The 18,982-nt window shown below is 45.2% G+C and overlaps 1 protein-coding gene across 2 annotated transcripts in view; it reads right to left on the bottom strand.

The window, feature by feature from the left end:
* The window catches only part of stk11ip (serine/threonine kinase 11 interacting protein), a 133,759-nt gene that overhangs the window by 68,015 nt on the left and 46,762 nt on the right, over window positions 1-18,982 (bottom strand). The window contains exons 13-16 of one of the 2 annotated variants that reach the window (XM_048534777.2): window positions 18,326-18,407; window positions 9,877-10,266; window positions 8,900-9,084; window positions 6,213-6,356 (exon numbers count right to left, since the gene is read on the bottom strand). In XM_048534777.2, the coding sequence (XP_048390734.2) occupies window positions 6,213-6,356; window positions 8,900-9,084; window positions 9,877-10,266; window positions 18,326-18,407 (801 nt within the window). The remainder of the gene's footprint in view (window positions 1-6,212; window positions 6,357-8,899; window positions 9,085-9,876; window positions 10,267-18,325; window positions 18,408-18,982) is intronic. The other variant, XM_048534778.2, reaches the window with a different exon arrangement.

The raw sequence follows: 18,982 nt of genomic DNA, 5'->3' as shown, positions 1-18,982 counted from the left end.
AGGTACAAAAGTCAGCAGTGTGATGAATGGATGCAGCTGCACTCAAGCTTGACACTGCATGACAAAGTGGCCTGCTTGACTGGCACCTCATTCACAATGATGTACCTACTGCTGCCACTGGATAATCTACAAGATGCACTGCAGAAAGTCTGCAACATTCCTTAGACAGCACCTTTCAATGCCATAACCACTTACATCTAGGTGGACAAGAGCAGGGAGAGAGACAAGAACACCACCACCTGCAAGCTCCCCCCTACTCACCGTCCTGGCTTAGACCATGAGATATAGGAGCAGAATTTGGCTATTCGGCCCATTTAGTCTGCTCCCCCATTCAATCACAGCGGATGTGTTTCTCAACCTCATTCTCCGGCCTTCTTCCCATAACCTTGAACTGCTTGCCAATCAAGAATTTGACCCGGACTTAACTACAATCAACGTGGTCTCCACAGCCCTCTGTGGCAATGAGATTCACCACCCTCTGGCTGGAGAAACTCCTCATCACAGTTCTACAAGTTATCCCTTCAATCTAAGGCTAAGCCCAGAGGCCCTAGTCTCTCCTACAAATGGAAACATCATCTCCATGTCCACACTACACAGGCCTCAGTAAGTTTCAATCAGATGCTCCCTCACCTTTTAAATTCCATTGAGTTCAGACTCAGTCCTCAGCGTCTCTGCATCTGACAACCCCTTAATCCCTAGGATCATTTGCGTAAACCTCCTCTGTACCCCCTCCAACAGCAGCATATCCTTCCTTAGATACAGGGCCCAAAACTGCTCACAATATTCCAAATGTGGTCTGGCCAGTGCCTTATACAGCCTCAACAGTACATCTCTGCTCTTACATTCTAGCCCTCTTGAAATGTATGCCTTAAGTTCTCCAATCAAGTCTGTCTCATTATACATCACCAAATCCAGAACTGATACTCCACAAATTCCTTTTCTTGGAATCTGCTACCAACCTGATTTTCCCTGTCCACCCACATACTGAAGTCCTTCATGATTATTGTAATAGTGTCTTTCTTACTTTCCTATCTCCTGATTTATTTTCTGAGCCATTATCCTGACTACTGCTAGACCCATATACACAACTCCCATCAGGGTCTTTTGCCATTTCCTGTTCCTCAACACCACCCCCACACAGATTCTACAGCTTCCGACTCTATCACATCTTGCTATCAATTTAATCTAATTTCCTACTAACAAGGCAACCCTGCCTTCCTCTGTCCATCCTTTCAATAGGACATGTCTCCTGGGGTATTTAGTTCCCACCCTGATCCCCTTGCATCCACTTACCTGTGATACCCATGACACTGGTATGTGCCTGCCAATTCCAATTTGTGCCACAAGCTCACTTACCTTGTTTTGTTCAATGTGAGATTTTAAGTACAACACCCTCAGTCTTGTATTGACTGCTCCCCTCATCATAGTAATTGTTTTATCTGCTGTGTCTGAAGTTAGATTTCTGAACCTTTCTCTGTGTACTACTTATTCTGGAAACTTTAATAACATCTTGAGTCCCTTCCAAGTTCTTTTTTTCCCCCTGCAACTGAACCCAACCCCCTCCACACTATTTAGTTTAAAGTCATACGGGGAAAAATATGGTTGTTCCTTCAGTGTTGCTGAGACAAAATCCCTTCCGAACACTATTTTGGGTCTACCTAAAGCACATGTACTCCTGTAGTTCAACATGGCAGCTTAGCACCACTTTTCCAGGACCTTGGGTTGAATCTGCCAAGGCTGATGGTGAAATTTAAATTCAATTTAAAGACTGGAATTAAATGTGGCCCAATGGTGAACGTGTAACCACTGTCAATTGTCAGAGAAGCCCATCTTGGTCATTGTATCCTTTCAAGAAGGAAATCAGCCATCGCTAATGGGTCTAGCCTATACGTGACTCCAGAGCCACAGCAATGTGGCTGACTTTTAATTGCCCTTGCAAGCCACTCTGATCAAGGTGCAATTGGGAATGGGAAGAAATGTGCCCCAGCCAGTGATGGCCACGTTCCATGAATAAGTAAACACCTGGAAGACCAGATATAACTTTGATCTCCCTGTTTGAGGAAGGCTATACCTGCATTGGAAGGAGTTCAGAGAAGGTATTCTCAATTGATTCCTAGGATGAAAGGATTGTTTCATAAAGATTGAAGTGACATACACTGGTTTAGAAGAATGAGAAGGTACCTTATTGAAAGGCAAAAAAAAACTCTGGTGGCTTAATTGACGGTGTGGAGGGGGTATTTTCATTTAGAAGGGAATTCAGAACTAGGGGCCACAGTTTAAGAAAAAAAATGATAACCCATTTAAGATGGGCATGTGGAGGAATTTCCTCTAAGGATGGTTAATCTATGGAATTTTCTTCCTCAGAGCATTGTGGAGGCTGGATCACTGATTTTATTCAAGGCTGTGTTGGACAAATTCTTCATTGACGAGGCAGTGAGGGGTTTTGGAGATGGACAGGAATTGGAGTCACAGTCACCTAACTCCATATGCTCATTTTTGTCTTCTTTCTAAAGAAAAATTATGGGACGTGGTGTCACTGGCAAGGCCAGAAGACCATAGGACATAGGAGTGGAAGGAAGGCCATTCGGCCCATCAAGTCCACTCCGCCATTTAAATCATGGCTAATGGGCATTTCAACTCCACTTCCCTGCAGCCCTTGATTCCTTGTGAGATCAAGAATTTGTTGATCTGTGCCTTGAAGGCATCCAACGTCCCGGCCTCCACTGCACTCCACGGCAATGAATTCTATAGGCCCACCACTCTGGCTGAAGAAATGTCTCCTCATTTCCATTTTAAATTTACCCCCTCTAATTTTAAGGCTGTGCCCACGGGTCCTAATCTCCCCACCTAACGGAAACAACTTCCTGGTGTCCACCCTTTCTAAACCATACATTATCTTGTAAGTTTCTATTAGATCTCCCCTCACCCTTCTAAACTCTATTGAGTACGATCCCAGGATCCTTAGCCGTTCATCATACGTTAAACCTACCATTCCGGGGATCATCCGTGTGAATCTCTGCTGGACACGCTCCTGGGCTGGTATGTCCTTCCTGAGGTGTGGGGCCCAAAATTGGACACAGTATTCTAAATGGGGCCTAACTAGAGCTTTATAAAGCCTCAGAAGCACATCGCTGCTTTTATATTCCAACCCTCTTGAGATAAACGACAACATTACATTTGCTTTCTTAATTACGGACTCTACCTGTAAGTTAACGTTTAGAGAATCTTGTCCAACACTCCCAGATCCCTTTGTACTTCTGCTTTGCGAATTTTCTCACCATTTAGAAAATAGTCCATGCCTGTATTCTTTTTTCCAAAGTGCAAAACCTCACATTTACTCACATTGAATTTCATCAGCCATTTCCTGGGCCACTCTCAAACTGTCTAAATCTTTCTGCAGCTTCCCCACCACTTCAGTACTACCTGCCTGTCCACCTATCTTCGTATCATGGGCAAACTTCGCCAGAATGCCCCCAGTCCCTTCATCCAGATCATTAATATATAAGGTGAACAGCTGTGGCCCCAACACTGAACCCTGCGGGATACCGCTCATCACTGGTTGCCATTCCAAACAAGAGCCTTTTATCCCAACTCTCTGCCTTCTGTCAGACAGCCAATCCTCAATCCAAGCCAGTAGCTCCCCTCGAACACCATGGGCCCTCACCTTGCTCAGCAGCCTCCCATGAGGCACTGTATCAAAGGCCTTTTGGAAGTCTAGATAGATAACATCTACTGGGTTTCCCTGGTCTAACATACTTGTTACCTCTTCAAAGAATTCTAACAAGTTTGTCAGGCACGACCTCCACTTACTAAATCCATGCTGACTTGTTCTAATCTGACACTGCACTTCCAGGAATTTAGAAATCTCATCCTTAACAATGGATTCTAGAATTTTACCAACTACCGAGGTTAGGCTAATCGGCCTATAATTTTCCATCTTTTGCCTTGAGCCTCTTAAACAAGGGGGTTACAACAGCAATTTTCCAATCGCCTGGGACTTTCCCCTGACTCCAGTGACTTTTGAAACATCATGACCAAAACCTCCGCTATTTGCTCAGCCACCTCCCTCAGAACTCTAGGATGTAGCCCATCGAGGCCAGGAGATTTATCAATTTTTAGACCTTTTAGCTTTTCTAGCACTTTCTCTTTTGTAATGCCTACCATACTCAACTCTGCCCCCTGGCTCTCCCTAATTGTTGGCATACTAATGTCTTCCACTGTGAAGACTGACGCAAAGTACTTATTAAGTTCTTCAGCTATTTCCTTATCTCCCATCACTAGCCTTCCAGCATCAATTTGGAGCGGCCCAATGTCTACTTTTGCATCTCGTTTGTTTCTTATGTATTGAAAGAAGCTTTTACTACCATTTCTAATATTACTAGCTAGCCTGCCTTCATATTTGATCTTCTCTTTCCTTATTGCTCTCTTTGTTATCCTGTTTGTTTTTGTAGCCTTCCCAATCTTCTGATTTCCCATGGCTCTTGGCCACTTTATAGGCTCTCTCTTTTTCTTTGATATATTTCCTGACTTCCTTTGTCAGCCATGGCTGTCTAATCCCACCCCAGATAACCTTTCTTTTCTTTGGGATGAACCTCTGTGCTGTGTCCTCAATTACACTCAGAAACTCCTGCCATTGTTGGTCTGTCTTCCCTACTAGGCTCTGCTTCCAGTTGATTTTCGTCAATTCCTCTCTTATGCCCCTTAATTACCTTTATTTAACTGTAATACCATTACATCCGATTTTGCCTTCTCTCTTTCAAACTGCAGACTGAACTCTACCATATTATGATCGCTGCCTCCTAAGTGTTCCCTTACTTTAAGGTCTTTTATAAAGTCTGGCTCATTACATAGCACTAAGTCCAGAATAGCCTGCTCCCTTGTGGGCTCCATCACAAGCTGTTCCAAAAAGCCATCCTGCAAACATTCCATGAATTCCTTTTCTTTGGATCCACCAGCAACATTATTCACCCAATCCACCTGCATATTGAAGTCCCCCATGATCACGGTGACCTTGCCTTTCTGACATACCCTATCTATTTCTCGGTGCATCTTGCGCCCCTGGTCCTGATCACTGTTAGGGGGTCTGTACATAACTCCCATTATAGTTTTTTTGCCTTTGTGCTTCCTCAATTCCACCCACACAGACTCCACATTTCTGACCCTATGTCATTCAGTGCCGTAGATTTAATTCCATTCTTAACCGACAAGGCAACCCCACCCCCTCTGCCCATCTCCCTGTCTTTTCGATATGTTGTGAATCCTTGGATGTTTAACTGCCAGTCCCAAACTCCAGGCAACCATGCCTCTGTGATGCCTACCACATCATAATCATTCAAGGAGGATTTGTGCAAAGACCAGCATTTGTTGCACATCCCCAATTGCCCTAAGTGAATTAAGAGGCCCGTTAGGCCATTTTAGAGAGTAAAGGAGTCCAGAATCAGGGATCAATTTAAGGACATGGGGTAAACTATCTAGGACTCAGAAGAGAAGAAATTTCTTCACCCAGAAAGTGGTAAGCCTACACATCTTTTTACCACAGAAAGCAGTCAAAACAAAAACACTGAATGCTTTTGAGGAGTTAAATGTTTAGGACTTGGGACAACAGGGATCAAAGAATGTGGAGGGGGCTAGAAAAAGCAGGATTAGGCTACCGAGCTGGATGATGAGTCATGATCATAAAAATGGCATAGCAGGTTTGAAGGGCCAAATGACCTATTACCACTCTTATATTTTATGTTTAAGAATCAACCACATTGCTCTGGGTGCATAGACCAGACTCTGTTAGGATGGCAGGTTTGCCTCAAGAACCAAGTAATCCATTGTACATTTTAAACACGTGACTGGGTGAGTTTTTGTTAACCAATCAACTGGTGAATATCAATTCACATTTGTAGAAGAGATCCCCAAAATCTGCAAGAGTGAGAAACAGACAGAATATTTGCTACAAGAGAACTGTTGCCAAATTTCACTCCTAAAAACAACTTAAACCTGTCCTTCGTTTTATACACCACAACCAAAATAATTTCGCTCACTCCTCCTTGATGGATTGTAAACTTGATCAAATCGTTCAACATCTGAATCCCAGAGAAAACCACCTTAGTTTTGTGCAGTCTCTCCAAGCAACTCAATATGCAGCAGCCAGGCATCATCTCGTTGAAACTTTGCTGCACTCCCTCCAAGGCTGATAACTCAATGTTCTTTTCCACACTCACCTCAGAGGCATCCTGGGGATTCTTGTCTAGGATCACATATTTCCTTTTGCGTTTGTCCCTGCGAATGTAACTGAAGCAGCACTCCACTGCTGGGAGAGCCTGTCCTCTGCTCTGCCGAGAAAGGCAAGACTCAGAATTATTTTCCTGAAATAAAGAAGACCAGGTTATGATAGGGCCTCGGCTACAGCTGAGTTGGGATGGGGCGTGTGGGTTTGGTGAGGGGCAAAGAAAGGTAGTGGAAAAAACACACCTGGAATAAGCTTGCTGTACAGGGAAGTCTGGAGGGTTTTGCATCCATTTATAGCAGCAAGAGTTCCCCTCACCCTAGGCCGGAAAGGGTACACACAAAGCAGAGCAATTGGAGGGAGGCTCAGTACCTCCCTGGAGTTGAGCTGGTTGAAGAGCGGATAGATTCAGGGTTCAAGCACTGCAATGTGCTGAATTTGCTACTTGGTCCTTTGGAATCTGGATTGAGGTGGCGTTAGAAACATAGAAAATAGGAACTGAAGGAGGCCCATTTGGCACTTTGAGTCTACTCCACTATTCAACACCTGATCATTTATTTCAGTCCCCTGTTCTCTCTTTCTCCCCTTACCCTTTGACCTCTTTAGCCCCAATTTTCTTGGGAAAAAAAAATCAATATTTTGGCCACAACCACTTTGTACGGTAGTGAATTCCACCAGCTCAGTGCTCTCTAGGTAAAGAAATTCCTCTTCCTCTCAGTCCCACCCTGAATCCGTGATCCCTGGTTCTGGACTTCCTGGTCATCGGGAGCATCCTTCCTGCATTTATCCTATCTGGTCCTGCTGGAATTTTATAGGTTTCTACAAAACACTGCTCATTCTTCTGAATTCCAGCAAATATAGTCCTAACTGATCTCATCTTTCTCCATACCTCAAACTAACTAACATTGAAATCCGGGATCAGAGAAGCAGGAAAAGGCCACTGAGCTCCTTGAGCCTGCTCTGCCCTGCTAGATCATAGCTGGTCATTGAACTCATGCCATTTTCCCACAGTATTTCTAGATCTCTCAATGTTATTAGTATCTTGAAACTATTGATCCTTGCTTAGAAGCTCTTCAATCACTGAACTTCCATAGCTAACAGAGTGTGGAACTGGAGGAACACAGCAGGCCTGGCAGCATCAGAGCAGCAGGAAAGCTGACGTTTCGGGTCAGGACCCTTCTTCAGAAAATTAGTTGTCTGGTTAAGGAATTCCAAAAGATTCACTACCATGTTTAAAAACCACTCAAAATTCCTTAAGATGGTGCCTTCCAAACCACTTCCGGAAAGGGAAAGGGCAGGGGAAACACAGGAACACCACCACTTATCATAGGTTTCCCTCCAAGCCACACACCATCCTCACTTGGAAATACACTGCTGCTCCCTCACCGTCACTGGATCAAAATCCTGGAATTCCCTCCCTAATGGCATTGTGGGTCAAACTACAGCATATGGCAGCTCAGCACCACCCTGTCCAGGATATTAAGGGATGGACAATAAACGTTGGCCCAGCCAGCAATACCCATATGCCGTGGATTAATTACAAAAAGGTTTGCTGCCAGAAAACATAAACTGAGTTTAATGTTGATGCAGAAATCTCCCTTCCACACATGCTAGCTTATATATGGTGTGGTAGTGTTGGACATACATGGGAGGATGTGAGTGAGCGGTTTATTTTTCCCCAGTACACAGAGATAAAAAGTGATCGGGTGGGTGTGCAAAGACAAGTGACCGTGATAGACAGGATCCTGATTACGAACTGTGCACTGACCATTCTTTACGGATGCTCTCAGTGAGGTAGAAAGTGGTGAACATCTGTATGTCTGTACGCGATGCTCATTCTCAGCCAGAGACCTAAAAGAAAACTGAATGCACCAGAGAATGTAACACTCCAGTGCATCTTTGTCTCATCATTGACAAATTGGAATATGTTTGATCAAAAAAATCGACCAATTGGTTTCGTATGCTCTTAAACAGTCACATTCTGCCCATGGCTCCTTCAAAAAGTAGACAAATCACAATGTTCACTGCTGAAAGATAATTTCCAAAGAACAAGCTGGAAATAAGGTACTGCGTTAGGTGGTGCATAGTGAGAGACCCTCTGCCACAAAGCAAAAAGATGCACTGCAGGCAAATCCATTGAGAAGACAGATATTTAGAGATACACTGCCATTGTAAACAAGAGGATCAGACCAACAGGATCATTAAATCAGAATGAAGGCCCTATGATTTAGTGAGCTCTACTGGATCTGTTGGACAGGAGGAGAAACAGCAAGTCTGTTATGACAGTAATTCTTAGCAAGATTGTTGAGAGGGTGCAGGAAATAACATCTGATCCAGAGAACCACAGGGAAAGGAGAATTTTTTTTTAAAGCAGCATGTGACGACACGAACACACAGCCAGAAGGAGCCCAGAAGCAGATTCAGTTGTAACTTTCCACAGAAAATACCAAAGGAAATTTAGAAGGAAATGTTGCAAGGTGACAGGGAAAGAGCAGGGCAGTGGGATTAATTTAGATAGTGCCTTTGAAGAGTTAGTACAGGGACAATGGGCCAAATGATCTGGTGTCTGTGTTATACCATTCTATACACCTTAAACCAAGATCCTGAGGGCGACTCAAGTGTGCAAGAGCAGGGACCACGCGGAGCAGGTAAAGCCAGGCAACTTCTCCAGAACTGACTTACCTCCCAGAACTCCTCGGAGCTGTGGATGGCTGTCAGGCTGCTCAGCTCCAGTTTCTCCAGGACGTCTGCATTCATTAGATCCACCTCCAGGAGCTGGTCCTCTGTCACTCGCAGGAACATCCAGCTGCTTTCCAACTCAGGCTCCTCCTCCACCAACCGGCCAACAATGAAGGGCTGGCAGATATCTAACAGTGAGGACAGAAAGACAGGCTGGGCCTTTTACACAGGAACTCTACAACAGGATGTCCCAAAGTGCTGCACATCCAGTGAAAAACCTGCACATTGGAGTCACTGCCGGATTCTCTCATTCCTCTAAACACCAATGAGTATAGGTCCAATTCGATCAACCTTTCCTCATCAAACACTTCAACCCAGGAATCAGCTCAGGAATGGACTCAGAACTGCATTCAATACAAGAATACCTATTCTTAAGAAAGGAAGCCAAAACTGTACAACAGTACTCCAGGTGTGGTTTCACTAAGACCACGTATAATTGCAGCAACACTCCGTTACTTTTTAAATTCATTCCTTCGGCATTAAACGGCAACATTCCATTAACCCTGCCAATTACTTGCTGCATTTGTATGCTAATTTTGCTATTCTTGTACTGGGACATCTGATCTCTTTGTACCTCAGTATTTTGAAATCTTTATTTAAATAATATGTTACTGCTCTTTTTCCCCATTAAAGTGAACACACTCATCTTTCCACATTATATTCTATCTGGCACATACTCACCCCCTCACTGAACCCACTGATATCCCTTTGCAGGCTCCATTCAGGCATTCACAACTAACTTTCCCACACACCCTTGTTATTTAAATGTCATATTTACTCCCAAATTCCTGGTCACTAATATAGATTGCAAGTAGTTGGTCATCACTTCCAAGTATCTTTTACCAAAAGGTTACTATCCTTTGTCTCATTGGACATCAGTACCTCAGAAAGAGCCATGTCCCCAACACTTTGCATTGTACCTCTCACTGTCTCCTCCTTCTCCTCTTCCTCTTCTTCCTGTGTCTCCACTAGTGACACAGAATTATTCAAATAAGCCCCTTCATCGGGAGTGAGGTAGCTGGAGGCATGTTCGTCCTGGATGCTGCTGCCCAGGGCTAGCAGAGTGGTCTCGTCACCCCTGGCAGGGTCTCCTGAATCCTCAGAGGCAATGTCCAGGCTATTGCTGTGATGGAAGATGCTGGAGGAGCTGTCAGCTTCATCCTTGCCAGGGGCATTGGGCATCTCAGAGTTGTCTGTTCGCTCCTCCTTGGGGCTGTTCAGGTGATGCTGATAACGCAGCCAATCATCTCCGATCTGGCCACGGAGCTCATCCATCCTTTTGATATCCTCTTGGTGTTGCAAGACAATATCTACAGAGTGACGACATAGATTTGAACAGTAATGAACAACATAGCAGTTTTACAAACAGGAAACAAAGGCAAAGTTGCTGGAAAAGCTCAGCAGGTCTGGTAGCATCTGTTAACGTTTCGGGTCTGGTGACCCTTTCTCAGAACGGCATTTACAGCATCCACAGTTCTTATGGTTTTTACAAACAGGAAAATTGGCCATGAGAAACAGGATAGTAAGAGGAATAAAAACAGGAGTTGCTGCAAAAGCCAACAGGTCTGGTAGCAGCAAAGAAAAAAAACATCCGTTAACGTTTCAGATCTAGTAACCCTTCCTCAGAACTAATGGTAGCTAGGAAAATGTCAGTAGACAATAGGTGCTGGAGTAGGCCATTCGGCCCTTCGAGCCAGCACCACCGTTCATTATGATCATGGCTGATCATCCACAATCAGTATCCTGTTCCTGCCTTATCCCCATAACCCTTGATTCCACTATCTTTAAGAGCTCTATCCATCTCTTTCAAGAAAGTATCCAGAGAGTTGGCCTCCGCTGCCTTCTGGGGCAAAGCATTCCATATATCCACCACCCTCTGGGTGAAGAAGTTTTTCCTCAACTCTGTTCTAAATGGCCTACCCCTTATTTTTAAACTGTGTCCTCTGGCTCTGGACTCACCCATCAGCGGAAACGTGCTTCCTGCCTCCAGAGTGTCCAATCCCTTAATAATCTTATATGTCTCAATCAGATCCCCTCTCATTCTTCTAAACTCAAGTGCATACAAGCCCAGTCGCTCCAATCTTTCAACATATGATAGTCCCGCCATTCCGGGAACTGACCTCGTGGACCTACGCTGCACTCCCTCAATAGCAAGAATGTCCTTCCTCAAATTGGGAGACCAAAGCTGCACACAATACTCCAGGTGCGGTCTCACCAGGGCCCTGTACAGCTGCAGAAGGACCTCTTTGCTCCTATACTCAATTCTTCTTGTTATGAAGGCCAGCATGCTATTAGCTTTCTTCACTGCCTGCTGTACCTGCATGCTTGCTTTCATTGACTGATGTACAAGAACACCTAGATCTCGTTGTACTTCCCCTTTACCTAACTTGACTCCATTTAGATAGTAATCTGCCTTCCTGTTCTTGCCACCAAAGTGGATAACCACACATTTATCCACATTAAACTGCATCTGCCATGCATCCTTCCACTCACCTAGCCTGTCAAGTCACCCCGTATTCTCATATCATCCTCGTCACGTTTCACACTGTCACCCAACTTTGTGTCATCAGCAAATTTGCTATATTACTTTTAATGCCTTCATCTATATCATTAATGGATATTGTAAACAGCTGCGGTCCCAGCACCGAATCTTGTGGTACCCCAGTGGTCACCGCCTGCCATTCCAAAAAGGACCCGTTTATCACTACTCTCTGCTTCCTGTCAGCCAGCCAATTTTCAATCCAAGTAAGTATTTTTCCCCCAATATCATATGCCCTAAATTTGCTCACTAATCTCCTACGTGGGACTTTATCAAAGGCTTTCTGAAAGTCCAGGTACACTACATCCACTGGTTCTCCCTTGTTCATCTTCATAGTTACATCCTCAAAAAATTCCAGAAGATGAGTCAAGCACGATTTCCCCTTCGTAAATCCATGCTGACTCTGATCTGTCCTGTCACTGCTATCCAAATGAGTCGTAATTTCATGTTTTATAATTGACTCCAGCATCTTTCCCACCACCGACATCAGGCTAACCAGTCTATAATTTCCTGCTTTCTCTCTCCCTGTCAGTTTATGTGCAGACGATAGGGTGAGGCAGAGGCTAAGGCGTACACAATAGCTGGCGATAGAGCCCAATGAGAGAGAACAGACAAAGGAGTTGACAACAATCTGGCTAGGAGTGTGAATAGCTGTTAATAGAGACTGATAGCGGACAGCAATAAGTACTGTGTAGTGGCAGACTGAGAGTTAACAAGGCCTGGTGTGTGGAGAAGGGGGCTGGGACATGGGAGGTTCAGGCCCTAAAATTATTGAACTTTTTTTTATTTTTTCGACAGTATTCACTCTAGAAAATGACAATGTTGTCAAGGAGAACACGGAGATACAGGCTACTAGACTAGGTGGGATTGAGGTTCACAAGGAAGAGGTATTAGAAACCCTACAGAGGGTGAAGATAGATAAGTCCCCTGGGCTGGATGGGATTTATCCTAGGATCGTCTGGGAAGCCAGGGAGGAGATTGCCGAGCCTTTGGCATTGATCTTTAACTTGTCGTGGTCTACAGGAATAGTGCCAGACAACTGGAGGATAGAAAATGTGGTTCACCTGTTCAAGAAGGGGATTAGAGACAACCCTGGTAATTATAGACCAGTGAGCCTTACCTCAGTTGTTGGAAAAGGTTATAAGAGATAGGATTTATAATCATCTAGAAAAAGAAGAATTTGATTAGGGACAGTCAGCACGGTTTTGTGAAGGGAAGGTCGTGCCTCACAAACCTTGAGTTCTTTGAGAAGGTGGCCAAACAGGTAGATGAGTATAAACCAGTTGATGTGGTGTACATGGATTTCATCAAGGCGTTCGATAAGGTTCCGCACAGTAGGCGATTGTACAAAATGCGGAGGAATGGGATGGTGGGAGATATAGCAGTTTGGATCGGAAATTGGCTTGCTGAAAAAAGACAGAGGGTGGTAGTTGATGGGAAATGTTCATCCTGGAGACCAGTTACTAGTGATGTACCGCAAGGGTCGGTGTTGGGTCCACTGCTGTTTGTCATTTTTATAAACGACCTGGATGATGGCATAGATAGATGGGTTAGTAAATTTGCAGACGACACTAAGTTCGGTGGAGTATTGGATAGTGACGAAGGATGCTGTAGGTTACAGAGAGACATAGATAAGCTGTAGAGCTGGGCTGAGAGGTGGCAAATGGAGTTTAATGCAGACAAGTGTGAGGTGATGCACTTTGGTAGGAGTAACCGGAAGGCAAAGTACTGGGCTAATGGTAAGATTCTTGGTAATGTAGATGAGCAGAGAGATCTCGGTGTCCATGTACACAGATCCTTGAAAGTTGCCACCCAGGTTGACAGGGCTGTTAAGGAGGCATACAGTGTTTTAGCTTTTATTAATAGAGGAATCGAGTTCCGGAAGCAAGAGGTTATGCTGCAGCTGTACAAAACTCTGGTGCGGCCACACTTGGAGTATTGTGTACAGTTCTGGTCACCGCATTATAAGAAGGATGTGGAAGCTTTTGGAAAGGGTGCAGAGGAGATTTACTAGGATGTTGCCTGGTATGGAGGGAAGGTCTTAAGAGGAAAGGCTGAGGGACTTGAGGCTGTTTTCATTAGAAAGAAGGAGGTTGAGAGGTGACTTAGTTGAGACATATAAAATAATCAGAGGGTTAGATAGGGTGGATAGGGAGATCCTTTTTCCTAGGACGGCGACGGCGAGCACGAGGGGGCATAGCTTTAAATTGACGGGTGAAAGGTATAGGACAGATGTCAGAGGTAGTTTCTTTACTCAGAGTAGTAAGGGAATGGAACGCTTTGCCTGCAACGTTAGTAGATTTGCCAACTTTAGGTACATTTAAGTCGACATTGGATAAGCATATGGACATACATGGAATAGTGTAGGTTAGATGGGCTTGAGATCGGTATGACAGGTCGGCACAACATCGAGGGCTGAAGGGCCTGTACTGCGCTGTAATGTTCTATGTTTACAGAGACTGGAAGGCTGTGGGGTCCAAGTGGAAACTGAGGTGTTGTTCTTCCAGCTTGCGCTGAACTTCTGAAATGCTACAGCAAACTTGAGTCAGACATAAGGTGTAGAGCTGGATGAACACAGCAGGCCAAGCAACATCAGAGGAGCAGGAAAGCTGATGTTTTGGGCCTTGACCCTTCTTCAGAAAAGGGTTCTGAAGAAGGTTCTAGGCCTGAAACAGCAGCTTTCCTGCTCCTGAGGTGCTGCTTGGCCTGCTGTGTTCATCCAGCTCTACATCTTGTTATCTCAGATTCTCCAGCATCTGCAGTTCCTACTCTGAGTCAGACATGTTGGCCAAGGAGCAGGGTGGCGAGTTAAAGTGGCAGGCAATTGGAAGTTCAGGGTCTTTTTTGCGAGCAGAATGTAGGTGTTCTGAGAAGCAGTCACCAGTCTATGCTTCGTTTCCCCAGTGTAAGGGCGCCTACATTGAGAGCAGCGAATGCAATAGACTAGAATGTAGGATGTGCAGGTAAAGTGTTGCTTCACCTGGAAGGTCTGTTTGGGCCCTAGGACAATGGGGAGGGAGAAGGTAAATGGGCAGGTGTTACACCTCTGCTGGTTACAAGGGAAGGTGCCATAGGGCTTTTGGGGGGTGCTATGCATGAAGGGTGGACCGGTGCTTGTGGAAGGTGGACAAGGAAGGGGAATGTGTGCCTGGTGGTGGCATCTCACTGGAGTCGGTGGAAACAGCAGCTGATGATCTTCTGGATGTGGATGCTGATGGGATAGTCTGTGTGGATTAAGGGAACCCTATCGCTGTTGTGGGATGGAAGGGAAGGGGTGAGGGTGGAAGTACAGGAGATGGGTCGGACCTGGTTGAGGGCCCTGTCGACAACAGAGCTGGGGAATCCTCGGCTGAGGAAGACGGTGGACATTTCAGAGGCTCCCTTGTCGAAGTTGGCCTCTGGAGACAGAGGAACTGAGAGAATGGGGTGGAATCTTTATAGGAAGTGGGGGTGAGAGGATGTACAGTCTGGGTAGCTGTGGGAGTTGGGGGAAGTTTATAATGGATACTAGTAGCCAGTCTATCCCCAGAAATGAAAGTAGAGATACCGAGGAAGGGAAGGAAGGAGCCAGAGACAAACTAGGTGAAAGTGAGGGCAGCGGGAAAACTGGAAGGGAAATCAATGAATTTTTCCAATTCCAGAACGTCCACCATCTTCCTCAAACAAGGACTCCCCAGCACCGTGGTCAACAGGGCCCTCAAATCGGGTCCGACCCATCTCCCGCTCGTCCACCCTCACACCCTCCCTTCCCTCCTGTAATAGTGATAGGGTCCCCCCTCCCGTCCTTACTTATCATCCCACCAGATGCCATTTCCGCCACCTCCAGTGAGATGCCACCAGACAAATATCCCCCTCTCCTCCCCTGTCCACCTTCCACCAGGACCATTCCCTCTGGATAACCTGGTCCATTCTTCCTTCACTCCCAACAGCCCCATAGCACCTTCCACTGCAACCAAAGGTGCAACACCTGCCCATTTACTTCCTCCCTCCCCAGCATCCAAGGGCCCAAACACTCTTTATAACAGCACTTTACCTACACTTCCCACAATCCAGTCGACTGCATTCGCTGCTCACAATGTGGTCTCCACTACACTGGGGAAGCCAAGGGTAGACTGGGTGACCACTTCACAGAACATCTACATTCTGCTCACAGGAAAGACCCTGAGCTACCAATTGCCTGCCACTTTAACGCACCACCCTGTTCCCTGGGCAACATCTGTCTCACTGTAGTGTTCCAGCAAAGCTCAACCCAAGCTGAAGGAATGACACTTCAGTTTCCACTTGGTGATCTTGCAGCTCTCCAGACTCAATAGAGTTCAATAATTTTAGGGCTTGAACCCTCCTATGTCCTAGCTCTCTGCCCCACACATTAGGCCTTGTTATCACATAACCCACCATTACACACTACCTATTGTTAGCCACTAACAGTCTCCATTAACAGCTTTTTGCTCTCCTAGCCAGATTGTTACCAACTCCTTTCTCTGTCCAACACTCTTTGGCCCAGAGATAATGGGAACTGCAGATGTTGGAGAATCTGAGATAACAGTGTGAAGCTGGATGAACAAAGCAGGCCGAGTAGCATCTTAGGAGCACAAAAGCTGACGTTTCGGGCCTAGACTCTTCATCAGAAAAAGGGCGAGGGTCTCGGCCCAAAACATCAGCTTTTGTGCTCCTAAAATGCTGCTTGGCCTGCTGTGTTCATCCAGCTTCACACTTTCTTTGGGCTCTATTGCCACCTATCATTTATGCTTTAGCCCCTGCCCCAACCCTATCCTCTGCATATAAACCAACATTTTCCTAGCCACTATCAGTTCTGAGGATGGGGCACTGGACCTTAAGCACTAACTGATTTTTCTTCAGATGCTGCCAGACCTGCTCATCTCTTCCAGCAACTTCTGTTTTTGTTCCTGATTTACAGCATCCACAGTTCTTTCAGTTTTTGTTAGGAATGGGATTAGGCTGCTCAACCCTCACTTCTGCCCTGCCACTCAATGGGATCATGGTTAATTCTACACTCTTCACATACACTTTCCTGCCCTTTCCTCATAACCTTTGGTGGGCCCATTGAGGAAGAATATATCTTAACCTTAAATATACACAAGGACTTTGCCCCCACAGCTTTCTCCGGCAAAGAATCCCAAAGGCACTCGAACATTAGAAGAAAATCTTCCTCATCTCAGTCTTAAACTGGCTCCCCTTTATCTGAGACAATGGCCTCGTCTCCCATGAGGGGAGATATTGTCTCAACACTCTCCCCATCAAGCCCTTAAGAATCCTTTATGTTTCAATGAGATCACATCTCGTTCTTGGTAGTGTAGATGAGCAGAGAGATCTCGGGGTCTATGTACACAGATCCTTGAAAGTTGCCACCCAGGTTGACAGGGCTGTTAAGAAGGCATACAGTGTTTTAGCTTTTATTAATAGAGGGATCAAGAGGTTATGCTGCAGCTGTACAAAACTCTGGTGCGGCCGCACTTGGAGTATTGCATACAGTTCTGGTCACCGCATTATAAGAAGCATGTGGAAGCTTTGGAAAGGGTGCAGAGCAGATTTACTAGGATGTTGCCTGGTATGGACGGAAGGTCTTATGAGGAAAAGCTGAGGGACTAGAGGCTGTTTTCGTTAGAGAGGAGGTTGAGAGGTGACTTAGTTGAGACATATAAAATAATCAGAGGGTTAGATAGGGTGGATAGGGAGACCCTTTTTCCTAGGATGGTGACGGCAAGCACGAGGGGGCATAGCTTTAAATTGAGGGGTGAAAGATATAGGACAGACGTCAGAGGTAGTTTCTTTACTCAGTAGTAAGGGAATGGAACGCTTTGCCTGCAACGGTAGTAGATTCGCCAACTTTAGGTACATTTAAGTCATCATTGGACAAGCATGTGGACGTACATGGAATAGTGTAGGTTAGATGGGCATCAGATCGGTACGACAGGTCGGCACAACATCAAGGGCCGAAGGGCCTGTTCTGTGCTATAATGTTCTATGTTCTGCTAAACTCCGGTGAGTTGAATCCCAAACTGATTGACCTTGATTCATAAAATAATCCCTCCATGCTAGGGACCAATCTATCAAATCTGCCCACCTACCAAATCATTTCTCTCTTTTCTGTGTTATTTGTTCTAGAGGCAGACTTTCCCTGGAGGATGGAGAGACATAATAATAAGAATAGTGATCATCCCTTGTGCCTTTTCAATTATTCAGTAAGATCATATAAAAATCAGATAACTGCAGAAGCTGAAAATCTGACATGACAAACTGCTAGGAGAAACTCAGCAGCTGTGTTCAATGTCATTTTCTTTCCAGCTGCATAAGTCCACCATTGCCTCTGGAACTGGAAGCCAATGCTGTGACTGGTGAGCTGATGCCAATCACCATAAGGGATACTCTGAGACAGCTGTGCATGCAGTTTAGAGGGAAGATTACTCAGGTCTGGCAACATGCATGGAGGCAGATAGAGTTAATGTTTCAAGCTGAGTACAACTCCTCTTTGGAACTTCTCTTATCCTGTTCTGAAGAAGAGTCATGTTGAACTTGAAACACTAATGGTTTTTCTCTACAGGGGCTGCAGACCTGCACAGTTTCTTCAGCTTTTAGTTCATTGGATCATGATTGATGCATAAAAATGTGACCGAGGAGTTAAAGATACTCCATTTCACCCAGTCTGAGCATTGCAATACATACACCCGGCTTTATCAGTCTGCAAGGGACCTGAACAACTCTGCTCAATCGTATATTTGCGAATTTAAGCATTAATTTGAACAATTCTAATCTTGCATGTCTCCACTTCCCTTCAGTCAGTTTTCAGCCCAGCTCTCCAAAATACTCACGTGACGTGACTGGAGTATTCCGAGTGTCCTTGTCACTATCACTTGGCTCTGAGATACTGGCAGTCCGCACCTTGATTTTACTCTGCAGTGGGGGTGGGGTTGTTACCCAATAAGGGGGGGGAAAGAAAAGTAAAACTTAAATCAGTTTGATTGCATAAGATATGGGCACTGCACGTAAAGCTCAGAAACAGGCCATTTTTAAAATTAATTAACGGAATGCAGGCATCACTGGCTACGGCAGTTAAGAGTCACCCACATTGCTGTGGGTCTCGAGTCACATGTAGGCCAGACCAGGTAAGGATGGCCATTTCCTTCCCTAAAAGTACATTAGTGAACTGGATGGTTTTTTTCTGACAATCAACAATGGATTCATGGTCATCATGAGATTCTTACTTCCAGATTTATTTTTGAATTCAAAATCCACCATCCGTCATGGCTGGATTCGAACCCGGGTCTCCAAAACATTATCTGGGCCTCTGGATTAACAGTCCAGCGATAATACCACTGGGCCATCACCTCCTCTGTAAATCTCCATTTGACCCAAGTAGTCCATGCTGGTGTTTATGCTCTCAATCTTTCATGTTTTTTAACCTGGAATCACCTCAAAATACCTCCAGTCCTTGCTTCACCTACTCTCTCTAAAAGGAGTTACAGTCT

Source organism: Stegostoma tigrinum, chromosome 7 (assembly GCF_030684315.1).
Source record: "Stegostoma tigrinum isolate sSteTig4 chromosome 7, sSteTig4.hap1, whole genome shotgun sequence".
NCBI lineage: Eukaryota > Metazoa > Chordata > Chondrichthyes > Orectolobiformes > Stegostomatidae > Stegostoma > Stegostoma tigrinum.
Note: the sequence above shows the minus strand (reverse complement) of the source record. Positions and strands in the feature narration are given on the sequence as shown.